This window comes from Actinia tenebrosa, unplaced genomic scaffold (genome assembly GCF_029948245.1).
Source record: "Actinia tenebrosa isolate PJP-AT-01 unplaced genomic scaffold, QUT_ActTen_1.0 PGA_scaffold12__29_contigs__length_12842862, whole genome shotgun sequence".
NCBI lineage: Eukaryota > Metazoa > Cnidaria > Anthozoa > Actiniaria > Actiniidae > Actinia > Actinia tenebrosa.
Window position 1 is genome coordinate 12,781,987 of NW_028292572.1, and position 18,978 is coordinate 12,800,964.

Genomic DNA, 18,978 nt, shown 5'->3' on the forward strand with positions numbered 1-18,978 from the left:
GAAAGAAAAATTCAAAGTCAAGAAAAATAACTTTGAAAAATAGAAATAAAATGAAAAATGAAATGAAGAATAAAATGAAAAATGAAAATAAAATGAAAAATAAAAAAATTAATTTGATTTAATGAAAATGAAATTAAAAATTAAAATAAAATGAAAAATATAAATATAGAAAAAAAAAAAAATAAATAAAATTGAGGTTAAAAAAAAAATTCAGGCAATCATTGATGTTTTCACCAGACGCCACTTTGATTTGGTCAGTGAACTGCTGCTCTTGCATACCGCTGTCTACGAGAACACAGGGCCGACCCACAAGATTGAATGTCACGGATGATTTCAATAAGAGAACACTGGGTAAGTAAAGAAAAATAACTTGGAAAAATAAAAATAAAAATGAAATGAAAATAAAATGAAAAATAAAAAAAATTAATTTAATGTAATGAAAATTGAAAGTAAAATGAAAATGAAATGAAATGAAAAATACGGAAGCCCTAGAGGGACATTTCAGACTTCAAAAGTAGGATATTTCAGACTTCAGACTTCAGGCAGCGCTAGCCAGCCTTATTTATACATTTTGCAAAACCCAGTCAAGCTATTCTTTCAAATTCTGGTCGAATATGAATTATCCGGCTTTTTAGTTACATCCAGGTTCCAATGACTTCACAGACATTCACTGATTTAAAATTTCAAAATTGAAATAGCTTTGCTTGGTGACACTGTGTAGCTCGGCCCTAGGGGGGAGGGAAAATGGGAGGAGAGGAGTGGGTAAAAAAAAGGGAGAGCTCTCTCTCCTTCTCCCCCCCCCCCCTAAAGCCAAGGTACGCAGGCTACGGTATCGTATGTGAGTGGAGTTGTTTGTTGGTTCTCTCCTGTGCTTGTAGGAATAATCTCCGCGTTCTGCAGTTGTTGTGATGGTAACATGCTGTGATGTGGCAGTCCAAGCTTAATAGAATTTTTTTACTTGGCAAAAAAGCAGAGTCTAGAAAGAAAATACCTCTTGCTCCATTTTGTCAATGAGTTTGTACTACGGCGAAGTGCACGGGAAGTCCGAAGAAGGCCGAAATATCCAATATATTCGAAGTCAGAAATATCCTAAGTCCGAAGTGTGGAGTATACTAAGTCTGAAGTCTGAAATATCCTAACCCTGAAATGTCCCTTCAGAGCTTGGGTAGAAAAATATAAATATAGATTTTAAAAAAATAAAAAAATAAAAAAATAAAAAAATAAAAGTGAGGTTGAAAAAAAAATGTAATTAAACTAAAAATGAAGATAAAAATAAAAATAAAAATAAAATAAAAATAAGATAAGAAAGGAAATAAAAAAAAGAAAGAAAGAAAGAAAGAAAAAAGAAAAAGCAAGCATTAGTATTTGTATTTGATATTTATATTGCAATGAGAACGATGGGCCAGCGCATGGCCCAGTGTTCTCATAGTGAAATCATCCGTAAAATTCAATCTTGTGGGTGGGCCCAGCATTCTCATAGGCAGTGGTATGCGAGAGCAGCGGTTCACTGACCAAATCAAAGTGGCGTCTGGTGTAAACATCACTGATTGCCTTAATTTTTTTTTTCAACCTCAATTTTATTCTATTTTCTTTTTCTTTTTTTTTATTTTATCTCTATTTATATTCTTCATTTGATTTTTCATTTGATGTTTTTTATCAAAGTTATTTTTCTTGACTTTAAATTATTCTTTCATTTTTGTCATTATTTTTGTATGAGAACGATGGGCCAGCATACAGGGGTTAATATGAATGTAAATCTGTAGGTGGTGTTTTAGGACATCAATGTAATATGCAAAGATAATAGTACTTGAGTAGTGCGTTGAATAAGCTGAAGCACTTAGCAATATAAGACAATATAAGAATAGATAATTAGAACTATTTAGTACTATTGAGTAATTAGTGTTTGAGGGCTTAATGGTTTGCACTCTACCAACAACCCTATATATATATGTTGCTATTGATAGTAAGAATGATAAAATAGTTCAATGAGAAATGTATAATTGTGTAAAAATAATAAAAGTATATGTTTTTTGTATATGTTGACATTCAAGTAATTGAATTGAAAAGGTGCTCATAAGAATGAAAACATGAAATGACTAGCGGCTAAGACAAAAACTTAGAGTTAACTTAGGCTGTAGGCATTGAAAAATAGCAATATATGATGCAAAAAGTAAGGCTAAACATTGTAATAGAGGTGAAGTACTATAAATTAAACAATGGTAATGTAATGAAGAGTAGAAAGAGTGAAAGTGCGGAACTGCTCAATCATGCAAAACCTGCTATTGTATTGTATCGAGCAGTAAATAGTGTAAAGTGTTGGAGACTTTTCGTGTTTGCAGTCTAGCAGGACTGAATAACAATAAAGGAAGCTTACCTGGGTTGGAGAGGAGGGTGTATTGGAAGGAAGTAAGCAGGTCGAAGTGGAACTGTGGTAAACAAGATGGCGTGCAGTGTTGGAGATTAGCATATAGGCCGCGTATAAAGAGAGAGTTGGGATCGAGGTGGTTGAGTCGCTCGTCGCTGGTCGGTAGAAGAAGAAAGGGGAAGGGAATAGATCAGCCATGAGGTGCCCGAAGGCATCATTAAGCCTAATGAAGGCAGCAATGTAGCTCTGCACGAAGAAGTGTGTAGAGGGGCTTGCATGGTCAGCAATAGGGAGGTTTTTTTTGGCCATCAATAGGGAGAAAAAGGCGATTTTAGTCAGTTAAGTTTTGGTAGCTACCATGTAGGGCCAGAGCTGGTGGCGTGATCGGTGTTTGGGCACCCTCACGGGGAGTTTGAGAGGCCAGTGAACGTCTGGCCTAAGGGCGGCGAGCGGACTCGAGGGTGCCCAAAGACTTGTACTTCTACTCCAATGCTAGGAGGGGGCTATGTCGGTGGACCATTTGGTTGGGATCCCTGTGTTTCTTTGCCTTCAGTTAAGGGGGCCGTTAGCCGTAAGCCAACAGTTGGTTGTTTTGGCGCCTAAAGCTGAGCACGCGCGTCTATCTAGACATCAGAACTCGTGACGTCGTGATGACGTGTCGGCGATCACGTACTCTCTTCTGCAGTGAGAGGGCTTTTTTCTCTCTAGACAAAACCCATTAGCGGTGTCTAGACACTGTTATTTATAGATCAATAACAGAGCGCTCAGTAGGATTTCGCTTCGTTTCTATCGCTCCATGAAGCTACTTTATCCTTCGAAACAAGGACTTTTCTTCGATCGGACCACCTTCATCGACTTTAATATTGGTTCTCCACGGCGGTGAAGGTTGCCGAAAAGCTTTACTGCTTCTAAACTACGAACAAAACAAGCCACAACTTACGACAAGAAAGGACTGCTTCGCTCAACAGATCGATAGATGGATGCGAGGTCTATAAACTATCGTACAGCTAGCCTGCCTTTCGTCAACAGTCGATGGGAAATGAAGCTCCATACGCTTTCAACAGTCCATTCAATCCGTCAGTGAGCTAGATGACATTGATAAAAGGCTTCTTCGATCTGTCAACAGCCAGCCATTCCACTAGCTCAAGCGGCGAATCGCTTGAACAAACAACTCAATCAAACAAACAAACAATACTTCGAAGCCTCAAGTCAAGACCCAACTAGTTTGATATTTCAAGTGTTTATTTATTCTAAGATATGGATAGTTCTATCTTTGTATTTCAGTTCATGTTGTATTTAATTCACTTAATAGCTAGCTTTTATTACCAGTTCTTGATGTATTTTAACAGCAGTGATTTGTTATTGTTTTGAAAGCTCCTAGCGGCTCGCTCAATGTTATCGTTTCAATTACTTTGAAGTCTTGATTTAGGCGAGCACAAACAACAACAACAAAGGGAGTGATTCTATCTTGTTCAAAGGATGAATTGATAATAATAATAGGTCTTTCTTTCATAAGGTAGAAACACATATCCTATGTTACAATGTTGACATCCTAGTAGAAAAGAACAAAGTGTAAACATATGAAATATAAACATTGCTAAACCATTGTAATAGTAATTATTTTTGAAGTATGAAATTTAACTGCTAACGAAGCTAGATTCTAAGTGCTGTCTTCATGTATCATCGAACTCCTACAAACACTGACCGCTATTATTAAACATTATCAGTATTGTAGAATTATTTACTTTTGACTGCCTCATTCATTAATTTAGCTACTACACTTTTGTTTCTAATTATTTATAGAGTTTCATCAGCCAAGGGTTTGCCCTCCAGCTATTGAGAATAACAATAATAATATTAATAACAATAATAATTATAATAATAATTCATTCCATAAGCTCATTCTTTTGAAGACATCAATATTTTGATTTAGTTCTAATGATAATTATTATTATTCAGTCATGATTCAGTGCATGCATAGAGTAAGTAATATGTATGACATATAAGATCAATGTACACTATGTATACTATGTATACTCTGCAAGATGAATGTGAAGATAAAATAAAAGAAACTTTGAATGCATGCAAATGATATTCTTCATCCCTACAGCAAGGGTGAGGGTGACGGTGAGGGTTATACTATAACATAAGATGAATGTGAATCAACTAAAATACAACAATGATATTTCATCCATACATCAAGGGTTGGGGAGGGGTTTAGGATGAAGTATCAATTACTTATACAAGTATCCCTTTACAGCTTTTCCCTGTTTTAGGTAACGTCCATATCTCATTGAACAATAAACGGCTTGCAACCACACTGCTAAGAGGTAATGTCCTTAAGGCAAGCTGTACGACAAACTATCAATAACTCAATAAAAGTATCCCTTTACTGGGTTTTCCCTGTTTTGGATGACAGCTATAAATCATTCAACATTCAACCCTTTCACTCAATCTTTCCCTTACCACCCTTGCTACCCTTACCACCCTCACCACCCTTACAACCGTGTACTACCCTTTACCACCCTTACAACCCTCACCAGCCTTACAACCTTTACCACCCTTACAACCCTCACTTCCCTTAACCACACTTGCCACCCTTACCACCCTCACAACCCTCACTACCCTTACTACCCTTGCCACCCTTACCACCCTTACCAACCTTACCAACCGGACCACCGGACCAACCGGACCAACCGGACGACCCGGACCAACCGGAACAACCCGCACACCCCGGACGACCCGGACCACCCAGACGACCCGGACACCCAGACGACCCGGACCACCCGGACCACCGGCACAACCCGGACGACCCGGAGGACCGGGACGACCCGATGAGACGAGACCCCGACGACCCGAGACACGAGACCCGGACGACCCGGACCACCCGGACGACCCGCACAACCCGGACCACCCGGACGACCCTGACGACCCGGACGACCCGGACGACCCGCACAACGCGCACAACGCGCACAACCCGGACGACCGGGAGCACCCGAACGAACCGGACCGCCCGGAGGACCGGGACGACCGGGAAGACCATAACCAACCCGGAGGACCGGACGACTCGGGGACAACCTCGACCAACCCGGAAAACCGGACCAACCGGACCTACGCGGACCAATAGGAAATAAACCGGACCAACCGGACCAACCGGAACAACCGGACAACACCACCTTACACCCTACCTTACACCCTACCACCCTAACCTTACGCCCACCCCCTTACCTTACGACGCCCGTACCTACACCCGACCTACACTTACCGTACCTACGCCCTACCAACCCTTACCTACCACACCGACCACAACTTACAACAGAAGACCGGACCTACACCAGAAAACAACCTATACCAAACCCGGCGCACACCCGACCGACACCCACCGGACACCCGGACCGACACCAGGACGAAACGGACCCGGACGACACCGACCGGACACCGGACCGACACCCGAACCGGACACCCGGACCGGACACCACGGACCGGAGACCCGAGACCCGGACCGGACAACAGGACCGGAGACGGACACCCGGACGACACCCGGACCGACACCCGACGACCCGGGACCGGACCGGGACCGGACACCCGGACGGACCACCGGAACGGACACCCGCACCGGAGACCCGAGACCCGACGGAGACCGAGACCCGGACCGGACACCAGGACCGACACCGGGAAAGGCACCCGGACCGGACACCCGGACCGGAGACCCGAGACCCGACCGGACACAGGACCGGAGACCGGACAACACCGGACACCCGGACGGACACCCGGACCGGACCCCCGGACCGGACACCCGACTTAACCCCGTACGGACCCGTACCAAGGAACACTATACCCGTACCTTAACCCTATACCTTACCTAACCCTATACCCTTACCTTACACCCTTAACTATACCCTATACCTTATATCCTTACACTATACCCTAACCCTTACACTATATCCTATACCCTATACACTATACACTTACCCTATACCTATACCCTATACCCTATACCTATACCCTATACCTATACCCTATACCTATACCCTATACCCTGGAAGTTATATGTCAGAAATACCAAACTTTTTCAGTGCTACCACTGGCAACGTTAACTTTGACGATCCCTATCTCATTGAATATTCAACAGATGTCACTCAAACTTCATGGGTGGGTAGTCCCTTGGGTAGGCTACAGGAACATCAAAACATGACATCCAGGCATTAAGGGTTACATGATTCCCCCTGGGGTGAAAGTAGGGTATTGAGGTTATATGTCACAAGTACAAAATTTTCCTAAGTGCCATGACTGGAAACCTTAAGTTTGAGGATGCCTATCTCATTAAATATTCAACAGATGTCACTCAAACTTCATGGGTAGGTAGTCCCATGGGTGAACTACACGTACATTAAAACATTACATCCATGCATTAAGGGTTACATGATTCCTCATGGGATGAAAGTTAGTGTTAGCACTTAGGGTTAAGTGCCAAGACTGGAAACCCTAAGTTTGACGATCCCTATCTCATTGAATATTCAACAGATGTCACTCAAACTTTATTGACGTGTAGTCATGACACTGTACTAAAGGGAGAGCACAACATATCATCCATGCATCAAGGCCTTACATGATTCCCTTCTAGGGTTATCATCGTGTACCTTAGTCATATATCACAAGTACGAAATTTTTCCAAGTGCCCACACTGGAAACCCTAAGTTTGAGGATCTCTATCAAATTGAATATTCAACAGATGTCACTCAAACTTCATGGTTGGGTAGTCCCATAGATGGGCTACAATAACATCAAACCATGACATCCATAAATCAACGACTTACATGATTCCCCCTGGTGTGAAAGCTAGGGTTACCACTAAGAATTTAATCCTCACCCTAACCCTAACCCTAACCCTAACCCTAACCCTAAACCCTTGGGGTTAGGGTTAGGGTTAGGGTTTAGGGTTAGGGTTAGGGTTGGGGTTGGTCCTTTGCACTTTTAAGTGTGACCCATGGAAAGGTGATTGTGGTGAAAACCAGAACCCCACATAGGGTATATATTTCAAAATGACTACCCTCCTTGAGAAGATTGGTCAAAGATCACCACCCCAAGGTACAACTATGAAGACAGTGAAGTTGAAAACTTACCAAAAGCAAGAAATTTTTGCTGCTGTCATTGACCAACTTTGGCCTGTGTTTTTTCACGTAGTCTTGCAGTATATGGCAGAGTTCATGGTCATTCTGCAAAGAGAGGCAGAGAGGATTTAAGCAATGCTCTTGTTATTGCAATACTATTATAGATGCATGACGCAGACAAAATAATTTTGAAGGAGAGGAAGCAGCCTAGTGTTTTACCTACCTGCAGAACAGTAGTGTCTGTACCATAAGTCTTTCTTGTTTTGTAGTTTTGGAATTTCAGTGTGACAGAGCCATCCTCATGCAATTGTACCAGGTTCTTGTTGGCAGTTTCTGGGCTGGCCATGGTCAGTGCTTGAGGCAACAGTTCTAGGGTTCTTATTTCAAGTCCCCGGCTTGGCGGTATCAAAACATAGAGCGAAAGGAGTAAAAGGTCTGCACTCTCCCTGGCTCTGGTGTCTGCTGTCCGAGCCATGTCCACCCTCTCCTTCTGCAGAGCAACCGTAGCCACAATCTCGCTCCAGTCCAGCCACCTGTTGAGGGATTCGAGATCTTCTTTGGAAGAAGGGGTTTCTTTGTGGCCAACCCTCTGCAGGTTGGCCACCTGTCCACGAAGCTGTTTGATGACAGGAACATCAGTGAAATCTGGTGACTGCTCTGGGTGCATGAATTTAGCTGGATACAAAATGGCAGCGGCGTGGTTGGCCAAGGTGTTCGAAGATAATCGCCTGACTTGCTGAAACGAGTCAATTCAGTAACGGTAAATTAGTTTCTTTCAAGCTGTAATGCGGGCGAAGTTTCGAAATATCATTGTTGTTGAATGACTTTAGAAAATGGATACAGGTAATAAATTGATCATCGCAAGAATATATGTCAATAAATAAGATGAAGAAGGAAAAATAGCAGGGTCAAAATAGTTTGTAATTCATGTTTTAGATGAGAGCATGAAGAATTGTTGCACAATACATAAATGAATGTTGTTGGAGCTGTTGGAAATGAAAACTAGGAAAGCTGTCCTTAATTTCTTACCTTCAAATAGGTCAAATATTGCTCAATGACCTTGAGTCTCAAGAAAAGGTCAGGCGTCAGTTCCAGCCCCAGGTGGTTGAAGGCAAAGCCAAGAAAGCCTACACGTGGAGAAATAAAAAAGTGAAAAAACTCAGTGCTAGAATATAATCTATGCAGTCAGTGAATTACACAAACACTACATCAAATCAACTCAAAGTTCAAGACATGAAATGCATAAAAGCTTAGCTAGCTAGCTAGCTAGCTGTAGAACTTACAGAGAAGTCTTTCTTGGGCTTTTGCGTAGGTACTTTGCGAGACTGGCGGTTTTTGTCTTGTCAAGTTGACGGGCTTGGTGAAATGGGACCTCAGTTCTTTGAAAAACACTTTCATGACGGTGGGCAGCGCCACGAAGGTGAGAGCGTATTTGCCGCGCCTGGTGTTGGAAGTGGTAGTCGAGGCTGCTGTTAGTTCGCCGCAGTCATCGTCGCTGGAAAAAGGACTGTTGTGCTGGTTGGAGTGTGGCGTGACGATGGTGCTGGTTGTTAGCCCAAGGAAATCGTGACCGTCATCACTGGCACTGTCGTCGGTGGTGCAGGAAGAGTAGTCTCCAAGTAGGTTTAGAGCCATAGTACTGAGGGAGGGCGAACAAGCTCGTGGAAGGAGATCGATGTGACCTGTGGCTGAAAGAGAGAAGAAACTGACTTAGTGGTTGTGCAAAGGTATTTTGTAGAAGGGGACTGCGAAATGATTTACGTCAATGTGACGTGGGTTTTTGCTGGTGGAATGTTCGTAGAAGCGTACGTTTGGCAACTCCAGATCGTAGATTGTGTAGTATGTACAAAAAGTACTGAAAAGCTGATGAGTGCGAGTGGTTGGAAAGGGCGTCGAAAGAAGCATGAGTTGGTTGGTTAGCTGTTGGGTGTAGTTTGGCTGGAGTGTGCGGCGGGGTGAGGTAGAGTTGAGGGAAGAGAGCGGCCGAGGTTGGCGGTAGTTTGGCGTTGGAACGTGCGGCCATCTTGAGAGTGGGTTTGTTTACGTGTGGTTGGGTCATGCGCAGTGAGGTTTGTTGGAGTTTGGGTGGGATTTGGAGAGGGTAGGGAGGTGATTTGGGGCTTGCAAGAGTGTGGGTGGAAGAGTGTTGGTGTGTAAGATTGCGAAAAAGCATGTTTTGAAATGGTAGTGTAAGAGGGGAAGAAGTTGCGTTTTGGGTTGTGACTTGGTCTTGCTGTGGTTTTTTGGCACGTGGGGGGTGTGGGCTGGGTGTTGTGGTGGGCGAAGGTCGTCGAAGCAATGATAATAGAATAACATGTGGAAGGACTAACGAAAAACCCCCCAAAAACCAACCAACCAACCAACCCACCCACCCACCAACCTAACAAACAACAACCAGAACGAGGACAAAAAAGGAACCAAAACCAAAACCAAACAAACCAACGAAAACCAAAACAAACAAAAAGCAATAATGAATGAAGCAAAATAAATAGGAATAAATGTCTTGGTAGCAAGCTGAAGATTGCCAAGAATACGATAAGAGCAGCTGTTGTAGGGATTGCTTTATAGTTCCCTATGTAACACACATCAACTAGTGAATTCTTGTCTAGAAGTGCTTGCGTAGAGATTGAATTTTTGTTTTCGTTTTGTTTTCAGGCCCGTGTCATGCATGCAATAAGAAATGGGTTGAAGTGGCTGTTATCTAAGCATGCAGGTGGTTTTGAGCCCACTCAATGTGGTAATTAACTGCAACCATCCTGATTGTAGTATTGGTAAGCATTTTTTTAAACATTCTCTGTCGTCTGTTTGACTTGGATTCCACCTGCGTGACTTGGTTTCAACCTAAGAACCCTGTAGGTTGTTTTGAGCCCAATCAATCTGTTAATCAATGCAGCCCTATTGATGTTGGTCATTTCCTCAACCCAATAATTAATATGACAGCAAATTCAACGACTCTTGGGTCTGTAAGGGTGTTCTGGGTGAACGAACAAGGCTGTAGTACTCTTGTGCTGAGTCCACAGGACATTCTAGCTGAAATATCTTCGATTTCAGACCGTATTACGACATGATGACAACGGTAATAGTAAATAATCGCAATGTAAACATATATGAGTCAGATTGCAAGTGGTTTTGACAAGAGAATCTATTGAAAAATTCAAACGACCTTACAATACACAAAAAAAACGGGAACGAGACTACAGGATATCTCTAATGGAAAATAGAACAACTAAAAATACCTTTGTAGCTTATCTAAATTAATAGCCAAAAGGTTATTGCCAAAAGAGTGAATCAGTAAGATACACTGTTTTGCTAGATATCAATAGAAACGGAAATGACGTAAATTACGTCACAGGTCATTTGAATATTGCGTACTAATTAGCAGTGTTTAAAACATACTAGAATTGCGAAGTTTAATGTACAAGCTATGAACCGTTTAAAATGAACTAAACCGATGGGAGAACAATGGACAAGTTGTCTTAGAGGTTTACTATGGCTTTAGGTAAGTGTTTTAGCCCTTGTCTATGACATTTAACCTACGAATTACACGATAACTTGACCTTGAGTGTAGAGTTTACATAGCGAACAAAAGATGGATTGAAAAAAGGTCTTATACCCTGCGGTTAAGGCTAATAAATAAGCGTAGATGAAGGTTAAACAAACGTTCAAGGCGGTAGCGATCCTATAGTAAACGTTTTAAAGAGTTTGAAAAGCGAATATTACGCAGATAGTACTTTACTGGAAAAACTCTAAATAACTTTAGATTATTTACTGCCGAGTTGTTTAAGTAATGTTTAAAAGTATTTTAACTGTGACTACATGACGAATTTCAATGACAAAACGCACTTAGCGCGATGACTAAATTACTATTGCATTGTACTGAAAGCGCTAATGCGACTAGTACGACTAAAATCACATAAGCGAATGCTTTAACAAATATATAGATAATCTACACTGTAAAATATGACGACTAGTTGACGATATTAACGTAAATTTGTCCTAAATCTATCCTAGGTAAAAGTGTAAGAGACTCCAGTACCTTGCATCGAAGAGAGTTCTTTGTCTTGATATGTGAAAAAATCCGTAGACAGCGCAACGTCTTCAAGAACTTTAAACTACACTGCTTGAAACTTAGTTTGGGCCTACTTTTATGGGACACCCTGCATTCCTAAGACCTTACAACTCCTGCGCTGCGCGTTGTACGCCCTAGGCCTACCTCGTAGGCAGGATGTACTGAACGCGAATTTACGCAAACATGTGCCAAACCTTAACGCAACTCACTGTAGTGTAATTATGTACGGAAACCTCTCCTTGCTTTACGCGTTTTCCGCATAAACAGTTAACTAAGGAAATACATTCCTATGTGTACGCGAGGCGTTCCTAATTAAAATTCTAGATTTATAGCTAAATACTTATTAATTGTCCAAAAATAGTGTCTTTTGACTCTGTCCCATATGAAATGATATGATATGACATTGAGGGTTAGGGTTAGGGTACTAAGCTTATTGCATTTTTTGTTTTGTTTCATTTATACCATTTCATCTCATCTCATCTCATCTCATCTCATCTCATCTCATCTCATCTCATCTCATCTCATCTCATCTCATCTCATCTCATCTCATCTCATCTCATCTCATCTCATCTCATCTCATCTCTTCTCATCTCATCTCATCTCATCTCATCTCATCTCAATTCGAGCACTAGCCGAGTGCACAGGACTGGGGTCCCTGCAACGACAATTTTTGAACTGGGTGCAGAACTGTACATCATTTGGAAACCAGTCCTATAGTTTGGTATAAGTACTCTTGTGCTGAGTCAATAGGATAGTCTGGCTGAAATATCTTCGATTTCAGACCGTACTATGACATGACGACGACGATAATAGCAAATAATCGCAATGTAAGTATCATGATATGAAATGATATGATGTGACATTGAGGGTTAGGGTTAGGGGTAGAACCAGATGGGTTTTTATCAGCCTATGTGGGAGTTTGTCAGCAAATGTTGGACTTTGTCAGCAAAATGTGGGACTTTGCAGTCAGCAAAAATATCATGATACGAAATGATATGATATGACATTGAGGGTTAGGGTTAGGGTAAGCTTACTGCATTTTTTTATTTATTTATTTTTATCATCTCATCTCATCTCATTTCATCTCATCTCATCTCATCTCATCTCATCTCATCTTATCTCCCATCATATGTCACATTAAGAGTTTGTGTTGTTGTTGTTGTTGTTGTTGTTGTTGTTGTTAGGAGGTCTGCAGCATGGTGACTGACTGAAAGGAGGGAGAGGTGGAATTCTAATGCTTGTTGTAATTCTAATCGTAATTCTCTTTCTTTTCCTGTAATCCACCAGCGTGCCCACCCATCCATCCATCCCTCCCTCCCTGCACTCAGGAACTGGAGCCTCTCCTATATCACATTATGACATAATGAAAGCGATCATAGTAAATAATCATAATCATATCATGATATGAAAGGATATGATATGATATTTGGAGTTTACGAGTCTTGTTCTGTTTTTTGTTTGTTTTCTATTATCACATCACATCATATCATTTCATCTCATCTCATATGTCATAATAAGAGTTTGTTTTTTGTCATTTTTTGTTTTTTTAAAGAGGTCTGGTCTGCAGCATGGTGACTGACTGAAAGGAGGGAGGGGTGGAATTCTAATGCTCGTTGTAATTCTAATTGTAATTCTCTTTCTTTTGCAGTAATCCGCCAGCGTGCCCACCCATCCCTCCCTCCCTCCCTCCCTCCCTCCCTCCCTCCCTCCCTCCCTCCCTCCCTCCCTGCACTCGGCCACCCACCTACTGCAGGCTCAGGAACTGCAGCCACTCCCGGTTCACTGGTTGGTCCTGTTCCAGGGCCGTCCTGATGGCTTGGATGGCAGATTTTTCTATACGGTTGCCACTCACTCCAAAAGCAAGAGAAACCCTCTGCGCAACATTTCAATACGAAGAGACTATGTTCAGCTAGTGTTGTGAAGCACTCCCGGGGCTGTGGCATAACAGTGTGTGTTAATGATATCAAGGAACAATTTCCGCACTTTACCTGTGCTGCGGCGCCGACGATTTTCGCGCACGCTTGGGTTTTCTCGGCGGACTGGCTGGCTGACTGCAAATGCAAGGCACAGATTCGGAAAATGGAGTGAACGAATGCAATGTGCAGCCCTGGGAAGCTTTACGTACCTATCTCCCGGTCCGTCCTGCGTCGCTCCCCTACTACTTTCTACTGACTCCAACTCCGACTGACTGCAAATAGAAAAGAATGCTATGAAAGCTAAGCTTCTTACACCCACCCAGGGGATCTGAAATGGAGAAGTAGAGTGCACGCACTAAATCCGTGAACATTAAGGAGTACTAATTACCGGTACTATTTCATACGGAATCCTTTGTTTTCTATCGTTTATTTATCACCATTTAGAACTAAAAGTTAGTATTTGTTTCACGGGTTTAGTGCGTGCACTCTAAGAATAACGTAGAAATATAATATTTTGCGCGACTTATTTATCAAGTATGAATAGACATACGATAACATTATGTAACGTGTAATTTTGTGAATCATGATCGTATTTATTGTGTGTGAAACTGAAGTTGTTGCTGTTGTTTATTTTCATCTACGCACCACCTCACTTCCCGCTCATCCTGCGCCTCGCTCGCTCCCCTACCACTTTCACCTGACTCCAACTCCGTCTGACTGCAAATCGAAAAGAATGCTATGAAAGTCAAGCTTCTTGCATCCACCCAGGGGAGGTGTCGGGAAGCTCGCAAAATTGGACCAGCTACTAGAAACAAAAGCCTGTCCAGCATTGCACGAAAATGAAAAACTCATTAGCTACTATTGTCATTGTTGCCGACCTCTCTTGTTAGGAGCGTTCTTCTTTTTTTCTTCATAATTGCGATAACCAAAGGGACGCCTATGTTTTTGCAAGTTTTCTCGATTCTGATTGGCAGACGTCTTTCATTCATCAATCCAGGTGAATCGATTATTTATCCAGTCTTCATAAATTAGAGTGCACGCACTAAACCCGTGAAACAAATACTAACTTTTAGTACTAAATGGTGATAAATCAACAATAGAATACGAAGAATTCTGTATGAAATAGTACCGGTAATTAGTACTCATAAATGTTCACGGATTTAGTGCGTGCACTCTATTGAAATTTTGATATCTAAGTAACACGTAGCTAGGATCCCGTTTGAATGCAATAATGCAGATTGGGTTTCCTTTGTCGATGTCGACGTCACTGCCGGCACTCGCTTCCATGTTCGCGAAATTTGCATTTTATCCATTTGGATAAAACCATGCGGCCTGGCCTGTTTCAAACGCCGTTCGGTGTGGCTCTTGAAAGTCGAATTTGTTATGCGTGTAAGTAAGTGGAATGAATAGGCCTAAAGTACGAGGACTTATTCTACCTACGCTTCCAGAATCCTTGGTCATTCTCGAAGGAGTTTCAACATGATATGAATGACGAATTTTGAAAAGGATCGTGGTAGTTTCGAGGTAAGAAGCGTCGTAGTAGGGTTGAGTGCTATGAAGTTTGGCATTCGTTTCATTTGTCTAGTTTACCCAATGATTTGGATCGTGGAGTGAGGGGGGCGGGCTAAAGTATACCTTTTGAACAACTTTTCGATCCTTGGCATTCTCTTGCGATCGACGGTACATACATACAACACAAATAACTTGGATCAGTGAAGTTAGTGATTAAAAAGAATCGCGGGCTCAAAATAACAAAAGAAACTCTGTAAAAACCATCAATATGTCTGCTTTCACTGCATTGCAAATGCATCCTTGTTCCTTGATGCATTATTATTTTTGCTGTGGTGCTATGTTTTCTCACTTCACTCTTGAAAGAAATAATAAGCCATCCATCCATCCATCCATCCATGCATGTATCAATCCATCCATCCATCTATCCAGTTAATTTGGTGAATATTGAAACTGATTTTCAGCTAGGTTAGCATTCATTCATTCATCTCATGAATATCAAGTCATGGGGGTGCAATGCAATCTCGCCCCTAAAGTTATCAAGGGGCGAAAGTGTTCTTTCACTTTACTGTAGAAACGGGAGTTCAGGACTGAATACGTTTGTACGTTTTCGTTAAGTTAGTTACCATGGCAACAGCACATGTGAACTTTGACCCTGAATTTAAAGTGCTACTACGACGAAAATCGCTCAAACTTGGATTCAGCTGAAACTTCCTAAGAATACTCTTTAAAGGTCGAGTAATCACTGTATAAAGTGTTTTCTCGATATTCAGGACGAAAGTATGATATTTTTACGATTATTTTTTGGAGTCTGTGACGTCATGCACTCAACATCGAACATCGCTCCATACATTTCTTTGTAGTTTATGATCAAAATATCAGTAGTAAAGGGAGAAAGAAATGCCCAAACACCCCAAAATATAAATTATAGTCACAAGTAATGTGAAAGAAGCACATTAGCCACCCTTTGGGCTTCATAGGAATAAAATAAATTAAGGATTTATATACAAAGAAATATATGTAGCAATGTTTGATGTTGAGTGTATGACGTCACAGACTCCATAAAATAATCGTAAAAATATCATACTTTCGTACTGAATATCGAGAAAACACTTCATACAGTGATTACTGGACCTTTAAAGAGTATTCTTAGGAAGTTTCAGCTGAATCCAAGTTGGAGCGGTTTTCGTCGTAGTAGCACTTTAAGAAAACTTGATGAAAGGCTTCAGGAGGATAGCAAAAGTTAAAGTATCAGAATTATATTCCATCATCCATCCATCCATCCATCCATCCATCCATCCATTCATTCATTCATTCATTCATTATGGATTGAAAATACGGGGGAAAAAATAAGAAAATAAAAAATTAGGTTCAGAGTGAGACGTCAGAAATGTCTGTGTTTTTCTTTGCAAGCAGTGTACATAAAAACTTACATGGTATGCATATTAAAAAGGGAATGGTAAATATAAAACTATAATCATGATAAAGGTAATAGTTATATATACTGATATTGTAACCTATCTACATAGCCAGATTGATTGATTCATGCATGCATGCAATTTATTCAATGATGTGTGTTACTAGCAGTTTTGTGGGTGTTGGACAAGCGATGGCTCTAACGTCATTGCTTCTCGTTGTTCATTTCAGTGGGCCCAAGAATCTGCTGGATTTGCAACCAAACTCTTAGCAGTGAAAAGCGGACTCAATGTACACTTGTGGCAAGTCATACCATTGTTTGTATTGCGACCGATGTTATGGCAGTAGAGACAAAGTAGAGGCACATGTTGGCACGTCACACCACGTTCTTTTCTGTGACAAGGCATTTACAACAACTTCAAAACTGAAAAGGCACCTGAGGACACACACAAGTGTATCCATTGCAAAAAAGGATTAGCCCAAAAACGTAATATATGGAACATCACATGAGGACATGCACCGGTGAAAAAACCCTACGAATGCAGTCATTGCAACAAAAACAAAAAAACAAAAAAAAACAAAAACGTTTGGGCCAAAAGAGTCAGGCCTCTGAACCAGCAATTACCTAGGACCGAGTCCAAAAATGATGAAATAGTAATTGATCAAAATGTAATTGATATCGATTGATTGCTGGATTGAATTATATTTGTTGGAAACATCTGACCATCATTCGTTCATCATAATGCCCAAGATTAATAATTCCCAGCTTCATAAATAATTGGAAAAAAAAAATTCCCTAGGTTGAGAATGAAAATAAATGAATGAATGAAATAGTAATTGATCAAAATGTAATTGATATCGATTGATTTGCTGGATTGAATTATATTGTTTGAACATCTGACATTCATTCGTTCATCATAATGCCAAGATTAACAATTCCCAGCTTCATAAATCAATTGGGAAAAAAAAAATTCCCTAGGTTGAGAATGAAAATGAATGAAATAGTAATTGATCAAATGGAATTGATATCGATTTGATTGCTGGATTGAATTATATTTGTTTGAAACATCTGACATCATTCGTTCATCATAATGCCAAGATTAAAATTCCCAGCTTCATAAATCAATTGGAAAAAAAAAATTCCTAGGTTTGAGAATGAAAATAAATGAATGAATGAAATAGTATTGATCAAAATGTAATTGATAATCGATTGATTGCTGGATTGAATTATATTTGTTTGAAACATCTGACATCATTCGTTCATCATAATGCCAAGATTAATAATTCCCAGCTTCATAAATCAATTGGAAAAAAAAAATTCCCTAGGTTGAGATGAAAATAATGAATGAATGGAAATAGTAATTGATCAAAATGTAATTGATATCGATTGATTGCTGGATTGAATTATATTTGTTTGAAACAATCTGACATCATTCGTTCATCATAATGCCAAGATTAACAATTCCCAGCTTCATAAAATCAATTGGGAAAAAAAAATTCCCTAGGTTTTGAGAATGAAAATAAAATGAATGAAATGAAATGAAAAAATGTAATTGATAGTAATTTATCAAAATGTAAATTGATAAACGGATCGATGATTGCTCTGGATTGATTTATATTTGTTTGAAACATCATGACATCCTTATTTGTTTTTTTTTGTTCATTCATAATTCCAAGATTAACAATTCCCAGCTTCATAAATCAATTGGGAAAGAAAAAAAATTCCCTAGGTTGAGAATGAAAAAACAAATAAATGAATGAATGAATGAAAATGTAATTGATTTACAAAATGTAATTGATATGATCGATTTTTTCGATTGCTGGACTTGGGAATTATATTTGTTTGAAAACATCTGACATCATTCGTTTCATCCCTAATGCCACCGAGCTTAATTAACAATTCCCGCTTTCATAAATCAATTGGAACAAAAAAAAAATTCCTCTAGGTTGAGAATGAAAATAAATGAATGAATGAAAATAGATAATTGATCAAAAAAAAAAAAAGTAATTGATATACGATTGATTGCTGGATTGAATTATATTGTTTTGAAACATCTGACATCATTCGTTCATCATAATTGCCCCAAGATTAACAATTCCCAGCTTTCATAAAGAAGTGGGAAAAAAAACTGCCCAGTTGAGATATGAAAATAAAATGAATGAATATTATGAAATAGTAAGTTGATCAAAATGTAATGAATGATTGATTGCTGGATTGAAATTATATTCGTTTTGAATGAAACATCTGACATCATTCAGTCATCATAACACAAGGGATTAGCAATTCCAGGCTTCATAACACAATTGTCGAAAAACCCCAGTCCCTAGGTTGAGAATGAAATAAATGAAGGATGAAATAGTTTAAGTAATTGACAAAAAGGTAATTGATATCAGATTGATTGCCGGATTGAAATTATATTGTTTTGAAACATCTGACATCATTCAGTTCATCATAATGCAAAGGGATTAATAATTCCAGCTTCATAACATCAATTGGAAAAAAGTCCCTAGGTTGAGAATGAAATAAATGAAGGATGAAATAGTTTAAGTAATTGACAAAAAGGTAATTGATATCAGATTGATTGCCGGATT

At 40.1% G+C, this 18,978-nt stretch overlaps 1 protein-coding gene across 1 annotated transcript; it reads right to left on the reverse strand.

Moving 5' to 3' along the window:
* Positions 1-3,599: 3,599 nt before the first annotated feature.
* Positions 3,600-9,523, reverse strand: LOC148912280 (uncharacterized). Its single transcript, XM_089028157.1, has 5 exons — positions 8,760-9,523; positions 8,506-8,603; positions 7,700-8,212; positions 7,489-7,581; positions 3,600-4,198 (listed from the first exon to the last, which is right to left on the reverse strand). Exons 1-5 carry the CDS (start codon positions 9,109-9,111, stop codon positions 4,163-4,165), a joined length of 1,092 nt encoding a protein of 363 aa, XP_088884283.1. The 5' UTR covers positions 9,112-9,523; the 3' UTR covers positions 3,600-4,162.
* Positions 9,524-18,978: the final 9,455 nt, after the last annotated feature.